The following is a 21,703-nucleotide window of genomic DNA, read 5'->3' on the forward strand; positions in this document are numbered from 1 at the left end:
GTGTGTGTGTGTGTGTTTGCTCACTATTCCAGAGTTAGTACATGGGTGGCCAACTCCATTGCTCTGGGCCCATGGTGAGGCAGATCACCATGGTGGAAGGTTGTGGTAGAGGAGCACTGCTCCATTCATGGGTAGCCAGAAAGCAGAGAGAGGGAAGGAGCCAAAGATGACTCCTTCCAGGGCATGTCCCCAGCGACCAACCTCATCTAGCCATGTCCACCTGCCCATGTTTACCATACTACCTAGACCTATTAAAATACGATGGACTGATTGGATTATATAATGGGCTGATTGGATTACAGTTCTCACAGTCTGATCATTTCACCTCTGAACATTCCTGCTTCATCACAGGAGATTTGGGGGCACACTTCATATTCAAACCAGAAGAGTACTAAAAGCAAAGCATTAGAGGGTGAGCTGAAGACAGTAACTTCTTCAGAAAGGAAAGCACCAGAGATGAGACAGTGTTGACCTCACACACAACACTGCAGGTAATAAAGAACTAAGCTAACAAACAGAAGGCAAAGCTGTTTCTGTAATCTATGTGTGCCTTTCTCCTGTACTTGCATCTTCAGAATTGCAAGAGGCAGATCACCAACACTTCATGCTTCTAATGAACTCCTATGTGTTAAATTTGCTTTCTCTTCATCTTAAAGAGAAGAGGAGAAATAAAGAGAAACACTTTGTTTTATGCAATCTTTGGTTTGCTATTAGAAAGGAAAAATAGGCAGCAGAGGCTGATCCTGCATGTACACCACAGGGAGAAGCTATGCGGGCCCACCTTCAGTGCACTGCCCAGCAAAAGGAAGGGCCATTAACCAGGACCTCAGAAGAATTTGTGTATCTGTTACTCTTCTCAGCCCCCACTGATGAAATACTTCCAGGGATTAGGCAGCCAGAGGCAATGGTGTTACAGAAAGGCCAAAGTACCTGGTGGTGACTCTGCCTCTCAGGGATTCCCTTCCTGTAGCTGTGAAATGGGAACAGCAACAATACCCGATTCGTATGGTGTTATGCAAAGTAAAAAAGTACTTGTAAGAGCGCTTGGTATTTAGTGAATATTTAACAGCTTTGATTCCTTGCCAGGTGCCACTTGCATTGACAGGTGAACTCAATGACTTGGGGCTGTGATTACTCCACAAATGAGGAAACTGACAGACACCACGGGAGCCTGCCCAAGGCCCACTGCCACTGTCCACCAATAGGGCCAGGCTGACATACTTCATTACCTTCCTACCCTGCCTACATTTCAAAGGAACTTCCCGCTAGGGGAAAAACAGAAGGTTGAAATGACATGCTTTAAAGTTAAGTTTCAGTTACCTGGAAAATTCACACTGGTAGACTGGTCACTTCATGATGCCAGGTAGTTAGTTACCTAGTTACAAGGTAACTAGTAAATAGTTACCTTGCTATCTTTGGCTTAAGGTCTACTCAAGCAAAGATCCCCACCTGCTTGCTTAGGAAGTATGTGGGTATACACATAAATACCATAAAGATTTCAGAGGTCCTTAAGTCCCCTGCTTTGCAAACAATGCCTGTAAAGTTCATTTAACCCTCAGCAGATCTTCAACCCTATCCCACAGTCCAGTTCACCGGGGGTCACACGGGAGGCCCCAGCACAGTAGGGTTCTTGCCTCAGAGAAGTTCTGCTCCGATTTCCTCTGTCCCCTTATCCTTCACCCCAGTCAGTCCCCATACCCGGGGCTACCATCAGGTATTGTTAACCACTCCCTCAGTGGGTAGACCTTAGTTTCTAGAAGTTGGGATTTCCCCTCTTGTCTGCCCAAGTGCAGGCCTCTGCTCAGTAATGCCTCTGTGTCAACTTAGGAAGATAAAGCAAACAGGATATAAAGGAATATTACCAAGATTTTCATTCCTGAGCTAGGGTACAACAAATAGATTTTTGTCTAAATCAGACTCTTAGGATACAAGGAGTGTTGTGGAGATTGGGACATTTTATTTCCTGACATAAAAAGAAATCTCTTTTTCATTTATGGCACAATGAAGTCCATAAGAAAGGGCTTCATTATATTCAAAAGACCAATGAATCTCCTTTGAAGATAATCTCTGTATAAATAAAATATGCCAACAAGTGCTGCGCCCCTCCCCTGACTCAGGCAATGGCAAGGCCCTACTGAGGTGGATGGCGCAAGGCGTCCATCCTCTGGAGGAGCGCAGTATGTTTCTGGGAATGGGCTGATTTGTTTTTGTATTCCTTTAATAAGTATAGTTGTGACTTCTCGTATGACCATTGAGTATGAAGGAAAAAACTTTCCCAATAATGCAACTACTTCTAAAGAATAGATCTGTTTGCTCTAAATGCAATGATTCAGCTGTGGAGAGTAAATTGTTAATGTCTAATGAAAAACTCCCTGTATTCCTGTCAAGGAAGTTTTTGAGAAATTAAATTAAAATCTAGAGAAGAAAAATTAATGTTAAGAAGACAGATTAGTGCTTAGTACTGGGCAACTTGTTCTTGTTCCTGTGCACAATGGTTTGTGCTCTTACTCTTGTTTGATTAAAACTAATAACAAGTCAACCACTTGCCATAACCATGGCACCGGTTCCAGTCAGTAAGTCAAGAAAGAATAGTCAAGGTATAGGCCAATAGTTTGGGACATTTGTAACTATTATTAAAAGTTAACTAAGCAAAAACAGCTCAAAGCAAAACACGAACTGAAAGTACAAATGTTTGCTTATGTATAAGCCAAGATACATTCTTCTATTCTGATTGTAGCTAGGTAATATTTTGTTTCTTTGAATAATGATTCCTGTTTTGTAACCACAAAGTACTGTGAGCCTGCCAAAATGAAAAGTATATATGATCAACTTCACAAGTAAAAATGGGGATCAACACCTGCACTTTGGTGTCTGTGTTGTTTCTCCACCCCTCTTTCGCCGACTCCTCACCATCCGTTCGTCTCCTGAGACCCCCTGTTGGAGCTGGTCTCCGACATCTGGCGCCCCCCGAACAGGGACGATCGGTAATCCGTAAGTCTGATGCATTCATTTCATTCAGAAGTTTTCGGGTGAGGATAGGATTCTTACCTAGGGTACTGCAGACCCCTTAGCAAGGTGCTAAGTAAGTGAAGGGTAAGTAATCAGAGAACTTATTTTGAGAAGTCATGGGCCATAAAGAGTCTAAAGAAAGAGGACTCTTTATTGATATAGCTAAGCATATACTCCATAAACGGGGCATTTCAGTTTCTTCTAAGCAGTTAAGACATTTTTTTCATTTTATTCAAGAATGCTCTCCTTGGTTCCCTGAGGAAGGAACCTTAAATTTAGAAACATGGAAAAAACTAGGTAAAGAGATGAAAGTTTATTATGATCATCATGGGCCAGAAAAGATTCCTGTAGATGCTTTTGCATTATGGAATGTTTTTAAAGATGCTTTGGATCCGACCCATGAGGCAGTTTGTTTGGCTCGTCAAGTGACTGAGTCTGAACAAACCCCCTTAATTGAGGCTGCTGCTACATCTAGATTTTATAAAACTACATTCCCTCAAAAACAGTCTCAATCTGATGATGAACAAGGGGATGAAGAGGAGGATAAACAACTTTCTCCTCAAGATCAGGAGGACTTAGGGGAGGCTGCAGCTCGATATCATAACTCTGATTGGCCACCAAATTTGTTAGTTTCTGTGTCTCCAGAGCCTCCTTAGAGCTTTAAATAAAACTATGGAAACTATGGGAGCCTTACAACTGGGTCTCCCATCTCCTACTGCTATAACTAAAGATCATAACATAATGGTGATAGACTTATAAGATTGCTTCTTTACAATTCCTTTAGCCAAAGAAGATTGTAAACATTTTGCTTTTAGTCTGCCTTCCTCTAATTTACAAAGACCTTATTAAAGATTTCAATGGAAAGTTTTGCCTCAGGGAATGAAAAATAGTCCCGCCTTATGTCAAAAGTTTGTTGATGCAGCCTTAGTCTCCACGAGAAGTAAGTTTCCATCTGGATATATAATTCATTATATGGATGATATTTTATTAGCTCATGCTGATTATTTGATACTCCAACAAATACTTAATTTTATGATTACAAGTTTACAAGACTGGGGATTAAAAATTGCTCCTGATAAAATTCAAACTCAGGCTTCTTTTTCTTACCTAGGAAGATTAATTAATTCCAACAATATAACTTCTCAAAAAATACAGATTAGGGTTGATTCTTTACATACTTTAAATGATTTTCAAAAACTTCTTGGGGATATTGATTGGATTAGGCCTCACTTAAAATTAACAACTGCTGACCTTAAACCTTTATTTGAAATTTTACAGGGAGATTCAAATCCAAATTCACCTAGACAATTATCTCCTGAGAGAAAGAAGGCTTTATTTAAGGTGGAGAAGGCTATTTCAGATCATTATTTACAACAAATAGACTACAATAAGCCCTTGATGTTAATAATCTTACAGACTTCACACACTCCTACTGGATGCCTATGGCAGGATGATCCTTTAGAATGGATTCATTTGCCTTCTACTCCAAAAAAGATTAATATTTCGTATCCCACCCAGGTGTCATTATTAATTTGTAAAGGTAGACTTCGAAGTAGAGAGCTCTTTGGACGAGATCCATCCTCCATTATTATTCCATATAAAAAGGAACAATTAGATTTCTTATTAAATGTTAATGATGAATGGCCTATAGCATTACAGGGATTCTATGGAGAAATATTGTTTCATTTGCCTAACCACCCATTACTACATTTTATGACTAAGGTAAATACTATTTTTCCTAAAAACTTTTCTCATGTGCTCCTCGATGAGGCTTCTCTAATTTTTACAGATGGATCCTCTAATGGAATAGCTGTTACTATTATAGATGACCAAGAGCCAATAGTTCAACAAACAACTGAAACCTCTGCTCAAAGGATGGAATTAATTGCTATTATAACTGCTTTTGAAAGGGTTACACAGCCTTTTAATCTTTATACTGATTCCCAATATATAGTTAATCTCTTTCCAGCCATAGAAACATCTTCTTTGTCCTTTCATTCATCAATTGTTAATATATTACAAAAGTTACAAAAATTAATATTACAGAGATCCTATAAATTTTTTATTGGACATATTAGAGGACATTCTAACTTACCTGGACCTTTAGTGGCAGGAAATACTAAAGCTGATTTATTAACTAGGACTGTTTATAACGTTATTGAACAAGCTACTAAAGATCATCAATTACATCATCAAAATTCTGCTGCTCTTAGAACACAGTTTCATATAACTAAAGAACAAGCTAGACAAATTGTTAAACAATGTCAAATCTGTCCTACTCACTTTCCTTCTCCACAGATGGGTGTCAACCCTAGGGGTTTATTACCTAACAAATTGTGGCAGATGGATGTTACTCATATTCAAGAGTTTGGAAAGTTATCTTTTGTTCATGTTTGTGTGGATACTTTCTCACATGTTATTTTTGCTACAGCACGTACTGGAGAAGCTTATAAGGATATTGCCCAACATCTTTTTGCTTCCTTTGCATATATGGGATTACCTCTTCATATTAAGACAGACAATGCTCCTGCTTATATTTCAAAAACCTTTAAACACCTGTGTCAGACACTTAACATAGTTCATTCCACAGGCATCCCCTATAACCCACAAGGACAAGCCATAGTGGAAAGAGCTCATCAGACCTTAAAATCTCAAATTAATAAATTAAAAGAGGGGGAACTACATTATAGCTCTCCTCATCAAATTCTTCAACATGCTCTATTTGTTATTAATCATTTAAATGTAAATGATTCTAAATTAACTCCAATGCAACGTCATTGGTCTGAGCAAACAGTAACTCAAAAACCTTTAGTTAAATGGAAAGATCTTCTTACTGGACAGTGGAAAGGACCTGATATTCTCTTAACATCGGGGAGAGGATATGCTTGTGTGTTTCCACAGGACGCTACTTCACCTTTGTGGATTCCAGATCGACTCATCAGACATTATGACTCACCCATATCGCAGGCGGAGGTTCCTCCCCAAGCCATACCCAAGGATGCCATCGACCCAGGATGAAGAACTTGCCGAGGACATGACTAATCTTCACCTTCATTCCCCTCGACAGGCACGAGCAACATTGACATCAAAATTACCTTCCTGGGGTCAAATAAAACATCTGACCAGTCAGGCACAAAACTTGGTTGTTAACCAAGGTGCCTCTGCCTCTCCTGAAAAGGTGTTTCTTGCTATGCTAGCACTCTTATCCTGTCAGGTATCACTGATTTCTGCTAATCAATCTTATTGGGCTTATTTTCCTGACCCTCCTCTTTTAAGAGTTACTGATTGGGGAAAACTTAATATTAAGGTGTTTACTGATAATCCTGATTTGTTAGGAGGGATTTCTGATTCCCTTATTCCTCATAAGATGTCCTATAATATTGATTTCAAGGGTTTAATAGAAGAGACTCCTATTTGCTTTGCTACTGATAATAAATTCATCCCTCAAGGATGTATGCCTACTAATTATAGACAATATTTTACTGATTGCCCTCCTGGCTTCCCAGACATGGATGATAAAAAGAGGAGCCTTTGGCTCCTCGAAATGGTTTCTTTAGGATATTATATAGTTAATGAAACCTATGTTAATAAGACATTACCTGAAGCCATTGATCCATGTGGATTAAAGAATAACAAAAAAGATTTTTATTGGAATAATATGATTGATCCTTGGGAAGAATTTCCTCATTGGTTTCAATGTGGATTTATACAAAGGGCACAAGTCTTTCAGCCTAAGTCTTCAGATGTTAAGATCTATGATTGGTCTGCTTCTGCCCCTCATTTTGATTATAAAAATTATTTTAAGACTAAATCTCAAAAATTTAATCATACTGAAGGAATGTATACAAGTTCTCCTATTCATAGATGGTTCTCACCTGGTTGGGTCACTCCCATATTTCAGAGTGAGCTCCCTAATGGAAAGGTTTCATACTTCCCAGATCTTTTTAGATTAATTGCAGCTACTAATATGGTTCTTTTAACCAGACCTGGTAAAACTCCAGAACCTTTCAATGTTCGTGCTTGCATTAATGCTCCTCATGCTATTTTAGTAGGTAATAATAGTACCTTGACAATTAATCGTAATAATAGTGTTTATTCTATTTCCTGTGATCAATGTATGTTAACTAATTGTATACATGCTAATCTTCCAAAAAACTACACTACTTTTATAATTATACATCAGCCTTCCTATGTAATGATTCCTGTCCTTCTTAATGATGATTGGTATGATGATGAAGGGTCACAAATTCTTAAAAATTTTAATGAATTAATTAGACCTAAGCGATTTGTTGCAACATTAATTTTAGGAATTACAGCATTAATAGGAATTATTATTTCTTTAGCTTTATCTACTACAGCTTTAGTTAAAGAAATTCATACTGCTCATCATGTTAATGATTTATCTCATAATGTTTCATTAGCATTAGCTATTCAAGAAAAAATAGATAAGAAATTGGAGGCCCGAATTAATGCCTTAGAGGAAGCTTTATTATATGTAGGAAACCAGATTCAAAATATAAAAACTCAAATGACAACCAAATGTCATGCTAATTTCAAATGGATCTGTGTTACTCCCTTAAAATATAATCAAACTAAATATGGATGGAATCAAGTACAAACTCATTTATTAGGGATCTGGAATAAAACTGAAATAGGCCCCAATATACAAGATTTACAACAACAAGTAAAATATATAAGTAAGGCTTATTTATCTACTGACTCTACAGCTGACTTTGCTGCAGATTTATACAAAAATGTACAAAAAACTATTTCCAATAGTACTTGGTGGTCATATATGATTAATATTGGTTTTGGCTTTTTATTCATTGTTCTTGTTTGTCTCATTCTTCCAGTCCTCTTCAGACTTGTCTGGAAATCAATCAGAAGCATCTCCGTCCAAATCGAACACCTCAAATTAAAAAATAAAAAAGGGGGAAATGCTGCGCCCCTCCCCTGACTCAGGCAATGGCAAGGCCCTACTGAGGTGGATGGCGCAAGGCGTCCATCCTCTGGAGGAGCGCAGTATGTTTCTGGGAATGGGCTGATTTGTTTTTGTATTCCTTTAATAAGTATAGTTGTGACTTCTCGTATGACCATTGAGTATGAAGGAAAAAACTTTCCCAATAATGCAACTACTTCTAAAGAATAGATCTGTTTGCTCTAAATGCAATGATTCAGCTGTGGAGAGTAAATTGTTAATGTCTAATGAAAAACTCCCTGTATTCCTGTCAAGGAAGTTTTTGAGAAATTAAATTAAAATCTAGAGAAGAAAAATTAATGTTAAGAAGACAGATTAGTGCTTAGTACTGGGCAACTTGTTCTTGTTCCTGTGCACAATGGTTTGTGCTCTTACTCTTGTTTGATTAAAACTAATAACAAGTCAACCACTTGCCATAACCATGGCACCGGTTCCAGTCAGTAAGTCAAGAAAGAATAGTCAAGGTATAGGCCAATAGTTTGGGACATTTGTAACTATTATTAAAAGTTAACTAAGCAAAAACAGCTCAAAGCAAAACACGAACTGAAAGTACAAATGTTTGCTTATGTATAAGCCAAGATACATTCTTCTATTCTGATTGTAGCTAGGTAATATTTTGTTTCTTTGAATAATGATTCCTGTTTTGTAACCACAAAGTACTGTGAGCCTGCCAAAATGAAAAGTATATATGATCAACTTCACAAGTAAAAATGGGGATCAACACCTGCACTTTGGTGTCTGTGTTGTTTCTCCACCCCTCTTTCGCCGACTCCTCACCATCCGTTCGTCTCCTGAGACCCCCTGTTGGAGCTGGTCTCCGACAAACAAGGTTGGTTTAATCCCAAGGGTTTTAAAGTGCAGATTTAAAGTCCCTTTCTATGCTGGCACCCTGCTGAAGCCAGTGACCTTCAAATTATTAAGATGTATTTTAACTGCTGGAAAGGCACGAATCATTTCTGGATTTCTAAGCCACTGGGTAGCAACATTTTGTTTTGTAATGTTCTTATTAGAAAGTTAGATTTTCTAATTTCCACAGAAAAGCATATGTAAGAACATTTGGAAAACTTTTGATATACTCTATAACAGATTAATTTCATGAGCTAAGCCCTAATCTTAAAATTTTAATATGTAATTAAAGTCTAAAAGAATAATGTATACAGTTTATAGTTGAAAGGTATAGGGAATGCTTTAGGAATAACTGTAGGAAGAATATTATTCAAGTTTGTTGTTTCAAAAGAATATTCCCAGATCACCAGATTTTTAAAAATTACTTGTCAATTTAAAGATAGTACAGTTCTTTAAGATAGAAATTTGTGACTTCAGTATCTTAGAAGATGGAAAGCATTAGAGATGACCAACAGCTGGGTTATCTCGTTCAATTATGCTTCATCCTCACAGTGTTTTAACAATGGGAAACAAGTAACCACAGGATGTTTGATTTTCAAAAACCATTTGTGAAAAATATTAGGGGTCAAAACGTATTTCATTCTCTTGCATAAGACACACTTGAATTTGTCCTCCACTCCCACTTTTCCCATACATCCTAAGAACAGGCACTATAATTCAGAATCTTCCCATATGAAAGATAATGTGGATTTCATGGTGACTGGAGACTAACCTCAAAAGACTTCTTTCTACTGTGTCTGTTTTGCTACAATGCTCATCATTTTCCACATTTTACCCGAGGGTAGTGAGGTCAGGAAAAAAAACACCTCCTTTCTTTCTTTTAGGAAGATCCTGCCTCTTTAGAGGTAGCTTTCCAAGCTTGCAATATTTATTTTGAGACTAGTGGGGTATTCTTCATTGATTTATTTTGAATAGGTGCATTTTAGTTATACATAAGAGGAATTCATTGTGATATGTTCATACATGCACATGAATGGTTTGGTTAATTCTATTCTGCTGCTCCTCCCCTTTCCCACCCCTCCTCCCTCTCCCTTATTCTCCTTCCTTTACTCCACTGATTTCTTATTATGAAATCCTTCTTTTATAAAAGATTCTTTATTTCTCTCCAGCTTCTGCATATAAGAGAAAACATCTGACCCTTTATTTTCTGAATCTGGATCATTTCATTTACCATGATGTTCCATCCATTTACTAGCAAATGACATAATTTCATTCTTTATGGCTGGGTAAAACTCCATTGTGTAAGTATTCTCACATGTTCTTTATCTGGTCATCGATTAATGGACACCTAGGCTGGTCCCATAACTTGGCTCTTGTAAAAATGGTTATGCATGTATCATTATAGCCTGTTGCTTTTAGTTCTTTTGGATAAATACTGCAGATTGGTATATCTGGGTCATGTGGTGGTTCCATTCCCGGTCTGTTTTTTTTTTTTTTTTTTTTTTTTTTTGGTATTGGGGATTGAACTCAGGGGCACTTGACCACTGAGCCACACCCCAAGACCATTTTTGTAATTTATTTAGAGACAGGGTCTCACTGAGTTGCTTAGCACCTTGCCATTGCTGAAGCTGGCTTTGAACTCATGATCCTTCTGTCTCACCCTCCCCAGCCTCTGGGATTACAGGTGTGCACCACTGCACCTGGACATTCCTAGTCTTTTGAGGAATCTTCACACTGCTTTCCAAAGTCGTTGTACCAATCTGCACTCCCACCAACAATGTATGAGTGTATCTTCTCCCTACATTCTCACCAGCAATTATTATTATTTGTATTCTTGATGACTGTCATCCTAGCAGGAAAAAGAGAAAAATTGTGTAGTTTTCATTTGCATTTTCCTGATTGTTAAGGATGTTGAACATCTTCATATATTTTTTGGCTATTTGTAAAATATCTCCATTTTTAAAAGACTGTCTTGCTCTATTAAACCAAAAAAACATGCCGAGGGTCCTAAATTACCTTTCATTTAGAATTAGTAAAACTGATAACTCAAAGTTCTTCAAAAATGACTATAAACTGCTCTCTTCAAGGGATGCATATCAAAAGTTTGCAAAGCTTTCCTTAATCATTTGCCTATTTTACAATACTTCTAACAGTGTGACTTACTGATTCCACTTGTGTTTGAGATTTAAATCCTGAGCTGTGTATTTATGAATTTTAACCATAGCAGAATCATCCAAAAGTTGCTGATTTAATGTCTAAATTTCTTCAATATTTAACATGTCTGTGAATTGCTCCCTGAGTCATTTAAATCAACAGACCTGTGTTTGCAAAAGGAATGGAAGTGCAGTTGCTGGGCTGGGAGTCTTTTTCTCGGAAAGGAAGAGTACAAAAATAACTAGAGAGCAGATATGCGAGGGAGTTTTTCTTTTTTCTTTTTTTTTTTTTTTTTTTAATATGGAAGAAACTTCAACAGGAAGGAACTCCCTTCAGGAGGATAAAAGAGAATATAATGGAGAAGTGAACGGCCAATGTCTGCTAAAGAATATGAAAAGGTTTAAGAACTCGGGAAAAAACTAAAAAGAACATTACCTGCATTGGCAAATGCCTTGATTTAATGAGGCCATATCCAAATGAGGGGCTCTGAAGTTTTGAGGCAAGTTCTGACCAAGAAGCATGCCGAGCCATTTCTAAGTATCTGTGCTTTGAAGTCACACCACGAATTCCAATGCTAGCTCCCCTATTTAGAGATGTAACCTTGGGCCAACTAAACAATGTCTCCTAACCTCAGTGTCCTCATCTGTAAAATGGGGATATCAACTGTGCTTGTTGCTCCAGGACTGTAGTGAAAAGGAGAGATTTGAATGAGATTCTGTGGGCAGAATAAGCATTCTATATAAGCTCTATAAATCTCTCACTATTTTTAGAATCATAACAATGGACTACTAAGGTAAAGCATTCTAAATGACCCCATGAAGGTCTCTATGAGAGAAAGCTGTGGTAAAGGCTTTAGTAGAATGAAAATAACTCATGAACCTGTTAAACACTGTGGTTTTCTTACACTGAATTTTCTTATACAAAGTTGCACTGCTATAAGCAGAAGAAAGTGAAAATAAATAGGATGAGAGATTGTTAAAAGTGCTTCATAAATTACGATGTTTCATGAATATAGCTATTGGACAGGACTGTGGGGGTTTTACTTAAGAAAAAGAGATTGTGGTGAAGTTGAAAGCTCTTTAAGAAAAGGATACTCGGGTAACTCTGCCAGCAGTTCGTTAGTCTAGGTGTGCCCCTATTAATGACCCTGCCCTCTAGGAAAACTTGAAGGAATCAGAAAGATGGGTCTCATGATGTCACTGGGTGAGCCCTGTGACATCACACGGCTGTACAACATTTAAAGTAATTCACTTTCAGAAATGTGTTACCTTTCTTCAAGAGTGCACCTCCCATGTCAAGTGAAGCACAACTGAACACCAGTTAAAATTCAAAGAAATTTTCTTTCCATACACTCACACATATATTATCAGTGAGTATCAATTAGGAGAAACTCACATTGAAAGGGGAGAAAAAGACACGTGTGGGGTTGCTGAGTACTTAACATGGTAATTAAACCAGTAGCTGGCAAATACAGCAGGAAAACATTCAAAGGCAATTTCTGGCCTGGGACATCTACTCAAAAGATGCGGCAAGACAGGCAAAATTTATGGCATAGTCAGAGGACTCTAGTGAGCAGAAGATTAAAGCCCCAAAGAAGGAAAAGCAGTTAGAGACAAGCCACGCCCTGTGGGTGTAGTTTCGAGTCAGGGAGGATTTTAACACAGCGGCCATGAAAACACTGTCCATAAGTTTGGAGAGCTCCCACTTCTGTCGCTGTGCATGCTTTCCAAGCACTTGTCCACACATCATCTCATGTGACCTTTCCAGTTGCCACAGGTGGCAAGCACCCTGTTCATTTCATAGATTCTGGAAACTAAGGCTCCAGGGGGTTCACACATGGACCACAAGATTCATGGTAGAGCCTAAGTGAGACCCTGGGTAATGTGATTTCTAATCCAATGTTTAAAAAAAAAAAAAAAAAAAACCCTGAAAAAACAACTCAAGAAGTATTTCACAATTTATCCTTTTAAAAATGGATTTTAGCCAGGTGTGGTGGCGTATGCCTATAATCACAGTGGCTCGGGAGGATGAGGCAGGAGGATTGAGAGTTGAAAGCCAGCCTCAGCAACTTAGTGAGCCAGATCTTGTCTCAAAATAAAAAATAAAAAGGGATGGGACATGACCCCGTAGTTAAACGCCCCTGGGTTCAATCCCTGGTACAAAAAAAAAACAAAAACAAAAACAAAAACAAAACCAACTTTAATTGCACAGCTACTCAACAGCAGTATTTATCCAACAAACCAGGCTCCCAGAAACTTCCCAGTGGTCAAAATTTTAGATGATGCAAGAGTATATGCATATAAGTATATGCACACTATTGTGCAAATCTGGTGGATTGGACAAAACAGCTTATCCCATGGTGATGAAGCCTGATTCCTGTCTGCCTCCTCTCCTCTCAAGGTAAGAGGGCATTTCCACCCAAAGATGAAGGTTCATGGACAGGACCCTGTGGTAGCACAAAACCTAGCTCCACTTGTATGGCAATCATTGAGCAGCCACAGAATGGTCTGATAGGAATGAGACTTTTTTGTTCTCCTTCTTGCTCTGTGACAAGTTTTGATGAGAAGAGTTGACTGGGATGGATGGAAAACACAGACAATCTCAGCATTATTTAAGGAGTGAACATTTATAAACACTTAAAAGGTCAGTTAAGCTCCCAATCCTAATGACAACTACTAATACTCTGCAAACAAACAGAGCTTCTCAACTCTGGCCTTTGAGAACTTGAAGGAAGTTTGGCTGATACTCATTCATGCATGCATCCATCAAATCGAGTGCCTAACTGTGTGCAGAGTGTTACTCTGGCACTGAGAATCTATCCACTTGCCCTTACGGAGCTCTCATTCTAGAGGGAAGGGACAGCAAACTTTAAATCTATTCCTAGGTGGAAGCATATAGAGATGAGGCAGATAAGCAGGATGAAGGTGGCACCATAATAATAAAAGCACAGCCTCTGTCTACAAAGCAGTAATAAATGTCAAGATGGATAAGACATCTGAATAGATATATAATGAAACTCAGCATCAGAAAGTTCCAATCTGGCAAACGGGAAAGGATACCACATAAAAAATGGTGGGTGAGATCTCCGAAGCCCACATCCTATTTATAACAACTAACCTACCACCCAACTTTTAAGTATCTATGGCATTTTCTAGGATTCATACTCTACCAATCCTACTCCTAACATAGCCAAGTGTTTTATCCTGAGGACAAATGAAACACGCACCAGACCGACAACATATCCCTAGACTCCCATATCACATCCCAAGAACCAAAACATCCAATATGAAGAGAAATTATTCTCAGATTTAAGAATCTTAGGTGAAAACTTGCCTTTAAAAAACTATCACATCTATACCCAAAGGACTTAAAAACAGCATGCTACAGGGACACAGCCACATCAATGTTATAGTAGCACAATTTACAATAGCTAAACTGTGGAACCAACCTAGGGTGCCCTTCAGTAGATGAATGGATAAAGAAAATGTGGTATATACACATAATGGAATATTATTCAGCATTAAAAGAGAACAAAATCTTGGCATTTGCAGGTAAATGGATGGAGCTGGTGAATACAATGCCAAGTGAAATTAGCTAATCCCCCCAAACCAAATGCCGAATGATTTCTCTAATTTAAGGATGCTGATTCACAATATGCTGCGGGGTTGTGGGGGGGGAGTATTAAATGAACTCTAGATAGGGCAAAGGAGAAAAGGGGAGGGAGGGGAAGGGAGGAAGCATAGGGGTAGGAAAGACAGTGGAATGCGATGGTCCTTATTACCCTAAGTACATGTATAAAGACACAAAGGATGTGACTCTACTTTGTGTACAACCAGAGATATGAAAAATTGTGCTCTGTATGTGTAATATGAATTGTAATGCATTCTGTTGCCATATATAACAAAATTTTAAAAAACGATCACAAAGTATGATAAAAGCACAAATTGTTCATCCATATGAGACAGCCTGAGTAGATTACAAATGATTTTTGTATGAATTTACATTTTCCTACTGTTACTTTCCTTTCCTACATGTGCCTCTGTGCTTAATATTAACTTATAGTTATGCATTCCTCTAAAGAGGAATTTATTACTTTGTTGATATGCAAAAGGAGCTAGAATTGCATTAATTACCCTTATTTAAGGATCTCTGATTGCACAAGCTTTGAAAAGTTATAAAAATAATATTTTTTTCATGGCTATTGCAAAAACCAAGAACAAAAGAGAAAACAACCCATTGGAAGTAAGAGCAGTGTCCTACTTACCCGGAATAGGAATAATAGGAATACTTTCATTGGGGACCACCCGAGGTGAACTGCTATCTTCCACATAGAAATGAGCGGTCTGGAAACATTTTCTGTGAGGAAAACAGAAAAACACATTAATAGTGCAATCAGAGAAACACACTCAGAGTTCACTTTTTAATTATTTCACAGATTTCCCCAGTTTCCTGGGGGCAAGCCCGTGGGAAAGTTGCAAGACACAAGCAGCACAACATTCAGCGAACTGAAGCAGATAAATATCCATTTTATATCATAGCCACATCCAGCCCTGGAGTAAAAGGGGAAAGACTTGGTAGCCAACCACTCCAATATGTGAAAACTTGACTTGGACAAGGTATACTCACTGCACAAACCACAGGATCACCCCGGGGTTATTTTTAGATTTGACCTATTCTAAACCTCTAGCATCAAGTTCAAAACCACACCTCAGATGCCCTCCACGTAGTAGTCATCCAGCAGCCCAACTCCACAAAAGCACTACATTGTTTGTGCTAAGCCAAGGCTCTTGAAGCCTCAGACAGCTCTCTAAAGGGGTCACAGGGCTTCCAGTGTGCAGACATGCCAAAATCTGAGGCCCTTACTAGATGGCATCTAAGACAAGGGCCTGAAGCCCTCCAGTGTCCTCTGCTTATTTTTCTTTTTACCTGTACTTCAAGCAAAGCAGGGAGCACACGCTGGTCATCACAGGACAGGCAGCAAACAGAAAAGCCATCTGCAGCCTGCTCAGCCTCTGCCCACCGATGCTGGCTGGCCCTCAGCCTCCCAGCATCCGCGTCACTGCTCACTGCGGCCCTAATGAGCTGCCGGAAGCACAGGCTGAATATTTAATGAGGCTGCTCAGTGTGAATGGCTATTGTGACCAGAGATGGGTCCCTGTTCATCTGGCGGAGGGGCTTTACAATAGCAGGCCCTACTGCTGGGTCTTTTAGCCAAGCAGGCAGCATCCTTCTGGTGCTCTGTGTCACTAGGATCTGTCCCACCCCTCTGGCGTCTCACACCAAGCAACATTTACACACACACACACACACACACACACACACACACACATTTTTTTTTTCTTTTTCTTTCTCTGTATTGGATCCAAATTTCAGCTACTAGAGTAAGTCAACTTTTCCTTGGAGTGTCTTTGCTTGTCTTATCAAAAGCATTCTGGGATGATTCTGCTGGAGGTACTGTGTTTCTACAAAGTTGAAAAAGGGAATTAGAGGGTAAGAAGAAAAAAAAGAGCTCATACAGATTTTTCCATTTCCACTTTCTACTGGGCTATTGTAACCATTTCCAATCGGAAATGATCAAATGTGACATTATAATGTGCTTTTCTGAAGTGGTGGCTATTCTCTGACAGAAAGTAGCTCGAACCAACTGTACATGTCAGTACTTTTCTAGAATCAAACCAGATTCCTCCTTCATACCCTTAGGGGGTCCTGAACATAAAACAACACCAACTCTTGGCACATGTCACTCAGGACCACTCTTGTAGCTGAGGAACAATGATTTCTTCCAAGAATGACATGGCATTTGTAATCCAAACAGTTAAGAAAAGAGTTTCTCTCTCTTCACTTAGTTATCTTTACCTAAATTTGGCATTTGCACTAGCCAGACTTAAGCTACATGGGTATGAAATGGGCATGAAAGAACTCTGGTATGGCCACATCCATTAAATGAATAATGATGGAAACATGTCAAAAACATATTCTGTTGTTTGAAATAATAGGTTTTTTTCTGTTTCTAAATTATGAATTTTTTGTTTGTTTGTTTGTTTCCTTCCTGCCTCACTCACCTCCCCAGTGAGCACAGACAAACAGAAACTGCCACTGAAGTGAAAACACAGGCCATGGACTTCACAGTGAGATGGAACCATAAGTGAATGGTGTCTAGCTAAGGAAAATCGGCTTTTGCAGAGTTAAAGCCTCACCACTCAATAGCCCCTAAAAAGTGCCTTAAATCACTGGAATGAGGGGCACACAATTTACCAGGCCAGAAATTATTAAAATAATTTCTATTCTAAGACCATAATTACCATGCCTATTCAGTTCCTAAAACATAACGTGAGTACCAGTAGAATCACGGCAGGCCAAGTCACTATTAAAGCCCCGCAGCTTTGGAACAGACTGTACAGTAGCTTTGTTTATTTTCTGGAAAAACAGGCACATGGTCCAGCCGGTCTCTCAGTTACATGTGGAACGAAAGGATTCACATTATCTTTGGGGGGCGGGGAGCAGTGTGTACTGAAGCAGATCACACTCCAGTGCCCCATGTGTTGCTGTTTATAATGGATTTTCCCTGGAGCAAAATAACTCTGTGATTGCCAGAGAAAAAGCACACAACTGCAGATGGGGGTCAGAAACTCCCGGACAAAGCTTTGTACATCTGCACCTTGCTGCACGTTGCGCACGCTTTCCTCCCATAAAAAGATGTGGGTGGGCAGCTCGCAGCAGAACTTGGCAGGTGAGGGCTTCTGTAAGAATGACAGTTTCAATGCATTCAGGAAACTCTCATTCAGCATCCACTGCACCACACTGGGTGTGCAGAGAACATTCTCTAATGTCTGCAATCCTAAACCACTGCCTTAAACCTGGTGAAGCACTGGAGTAATTTATAAAGATTCACATAAGGATCAGATGAACTTGGCAGAGAAATTAGGAAACAGGAATGAACAAAAGGAAAAAAAAAACTTAAAATCACCCCCAATCCCTCTCCTTGTGATCATCACTGTTAATACTGGGGGCATATCCTTCCCCACTTGTCCTCATTTATTGAGTGCGTGCTCCTTGGTCATGTGCAATAAAGACCAGGATGATAGAAGACAAAAGGCACTGTCCTCATGACCATCCTGTTTTCCTGCAGAAAACGGCAGGGGTAGGAATCAATCACAAATTTGAAAACCAATACTTGCAAATAGTCAGAAACTATTAAAAAAAAAAAAAAAAAGAAATATGGGGTGAAGGAAGGGACTCTGCCAAGGAGGCAGCATTGGAGCTGAGACCCAATCATGGAGAATGAGCTCTCGAGTTACAACGGAAGACCACTCTGGCAGATCTAGCAGCTAGTGGCAGCACCTAGGAGCAAAGTAGGCCCAGAAGATGTAGGAATGGAAAGGCAGCCAGAAAAGGCTGGACAGGAGGGTGGGAGCCTATCATGAAAGGGCCAGGAGCCCCCAAAGGGCCTTGGTTGGTGTCTAAGGGCAATAAAAGGCCAGGGAGAGCTTTCATCCATGGAGGGACACATTCTGGTTCACCTCTTTTAAAAACCTCATTTGGGCTGCTCTGTGAGGAATGGATTATTTGGCAGCAAGAATGGAACTAGGAAATCGATCAGAGGGCTGCTGTTGTAATGTCACCCAAATTCTGACAGATGGCTGTTTTCTGCTTTTTCAATTTTTTAATAACAAAGTGCAATCGAACTATACACATCTTCTTGATAACAAATACAGTTGGCATCCTCATTGCTAATGTTTTCTTAATCTTCCATTTCATGGAGATACTACAATGTTGGTATTTAATTTATTGCTTAGGGGTCCACTCTGACCCAGGCACTGATGAGGGTTTTTCACTACCCCACAACACTGTGATGATCCCTTTGCATGTTCCAATTCACCACAGTGAGTTTAATATTTTAGAAAAGCAGCTGGACATTGCATTTTAATTTGCTCATTTCTGAGAAGTCCTATGGGGAAAAAAAGTTGTTTCTTGACCATTAGAAGTGTCTTAAGAAAACAAAAAGAAAAAAAGAGCCAACAAAGGGATTTTGGAGAACAGGAAAAATACCCACAAGTTTTAGTGCCTCTAAAACTTCTAACCTGTGACAAGTTCCAACATGCAGGTACTATCTCCAATTCCAAATTCAGAGGAATGGAGACAGAATTTCTGAAATGGCTCCAGTGTGCATGGAGTTCCAATTTTCTATTTATCTTGATCTAATTCTCTTTCAAATAGCTTAACCCTAAAAGTTCCTTCAAGTGAAACAAGTTCCTAGGTCACCAAGAGCAATCGTCTAAAATGATCCTTACTTCCACAGTGAGCATGTTTACGCAGGTATCATCAACAGGGAAAATGATGGGGCTCAGGATATGGCTGGGGGGAAAGTGCTAGCCTGGCATGCACCAAAAACTAAACCACCAAGGGGGAAATGATGAAATAGATCATGTTTGGAACAAAGAAATGCATTTATAAGTTTAACAAAGTGTAATCCAATGGGTCTCCAGTTTGCATTCTATATTTATAGCTTGCTTTTTTTTTTTTTTTTTGTTTAACTTCCCATCCCTCCAGGGTACTCTCTGTCCCCTTTAGGGAACTGAGATCAGGCAACATTAATTTCATTGACCCTGACTGCCCTATTCAGTATCCAAATTAGTTCTCTTCTGCTTTCCCTAACCAATAATTGCACTATGTTTTTCTGATGTTGTTTCACAGTTGAAGTTTGTAGGATCCTAATAATCAATCTCTCCCACATCCAAGTTTCAGTCAAGCAGGAGTTATTTAACCAGCAGAACATCTGTCTTTGGTTGAGGGAGTTTTTATTTTTGGGTCCTGAGGATTGAATCCAGAGGTGCTTAACCACTGAGCCACCTCCCCAGCCCTTTTTAATATTTTATTTCGAGAGAGAGTCTCACCGAGTTGCTAAATGCCTCACTAAGTTGCTGAGGCTGGCTTTAAACTCATGATCCTCCTAATATTCATGTGGGCTGAGCTCCATTCCTGGTGGTTCTAGCAGAGTAGGCCTGGGGGATGGGCACAGCCCTGTATATTCTGAACCCCCAACTCCCAAGGAGTCTGGTGTGTACTGTTCCTGGTTCAAAATGACTGTGACAAAGAGAATATGGTGCCTGAGAATCTCCAGCACTGCCACCAAGAAGCCATTTGGAAAAAAAACGAATGGCAGGTACCATTAAAGTGCCCAAAAAAGGCAAACGAGAATTCGTTTCTCATCCAATATGGGATCCTGCAGACATCAAGACTTGAAGGGTATTAATATAACGATCTCAAATACAGAAAGAAAAGTTGTAGAAGTTGAATAGGAATTTCAAGATCTTCTGCTCCTCTCCTGTTAGAACCTGAGTTTTCAGAATCAGGATGGCAATCTCTCAAGTTAGAGCAACCAGTTATGCTACCCACACAGAATGTCTTTTCTCAGGTTACGGAAGAGACTTATGATTCTTAAATGAAAACCTTTTCTCCTAATGTTACCCGTGAAACCATACTTGTGCAATAATTGTCTGAGAGCAAAATTCATTTTTATTTCTATAAAGGAATTCAAGTTGTCAGTGTCTACTCCAATTTTAAGTGGTTCAGGATGTCCTGAATCCCAACTGTCCTGACTTTTATAAAATCCACCCTATCAGCAAAGTACCAACCAAGAAAGAATGAGTGACATCAAATGTCCATGGAACACGTTCAGATGGTAGAAAGACAATAGCCCATTGTGCAGACGTTATTTCCTCAAATGCAACAGGACAGAATGAAAGTGAAGTGGGTGACATGAATCTGTGGTCCCTAAACTGGGCACACTCTCATGCCTCCCACAGAGTGAGCACCCTGCTGCACAGAGTGGGTCTTCTGCTTAGTGGTATGTATCTTTCCACTTTACCCCTGCATACGACCTGAAAGTATCTGATACTTGATCAAAGATGGGTTACATGTTAGATCTATGCACAACTCCACAGGAAGTTTCAAGTAGCAGCCTGGGAACAAGCTGCCTACATTCTTCTTCATTCATATCCCTTCTTAAAAAACCAATGTGAGCACATATATTTTGAAAATATTTCTAAGAAATGTTCGACTAGAAGTCAAGAGTGTGTGTATGGCATCCTCTGCCATAGCTGATGGATTCAGGCTAGTGGCTCCCTTGGTTTCCAGCCCACACCCCACCCATGTGGGGAGATCTGGAGGATGGGCCGTGATGTCGTGGTAGGAGTGTGCATGGATGTATGAATCTACCTTCTAAAAGCCCACAGGACATGGGAGACTTCTGGTCTTACAGTCATGAGCATTTGCTCCTGGACTGAAATTCCTCGAAATAACTTTCTATCCTTTCAAATAAAGAAGATACTCGAGGATGGAGAGCTTTCCAGAAACAGCAACAAAAAATTTGACTCTTTACAAGGCAGAGTGCATCTTCTAATGAGGATGCAGGAAGTATCCACCCAAATTAGCTGTCAATTCCAAGTCCCTGAAACACACACATACACACACACACACCACCAGCACACGACAGGGTCTGGGGGTTTAACTGGTGCTCTTGACTAATCACCCACATGCACATACACACATCTGCTCTGATAGTGCTTTGTAAGTATTAATACATATTCCAGTTCAAGAGGCTTATCCTTCAAAACAATAAAGATAACCCGAAAATCTCATGATTTCAATGCCCTCCCCCATTTCTTTCTTAAGGCATTAACACCCAGAATGACCAAATTCCTACACAAAAACTTT

General features: G+C 39.4%; 1 protein-coding gene across 3 annotated transcripts in view; it reads right to left on the reverse strand.

Annotated features, from left to right (window-relative positions):
• The window catches only part of Ptprg (protein tyrosine phosphatase receptor type G), a 713,787-nt gene that overhangs the window by 42,733 nt on the left and 649,351 nt on the right, over positions 1 to 21,703 (reverse strand). For all 3 annotated transcript variants that reach the window (XM_076870736.1, XM_076870676.1, XM_076870809.1), the window contains one exon: positions 15,252 to 15,343. In XM_076870736.1, the coding sequence (XP_076726851.1) occupies positions 15,252 to 15,343 (92 nt within the window). The remainder of the gene's footprint in view (positions 1 to 15,251; positions 15,344 to 21,703) is intronic.

Source organism: Callospermophilus lateralis, chromosome 1 (genome assembly GCF_048772815.1).
Source record: "Callospermophilus lateralis isolate mCalLat2 chromosome 1, mCalLat2.hap1, whole genome shotgun sequence".
Classification (NCBI taxonomy): domain Eukaryota; kingdom Metazoa; phylum Chordata; class Mammalia; order Rodentia; family Sciuridae; genus Callospermophilus; species Callospermophilus lateralis.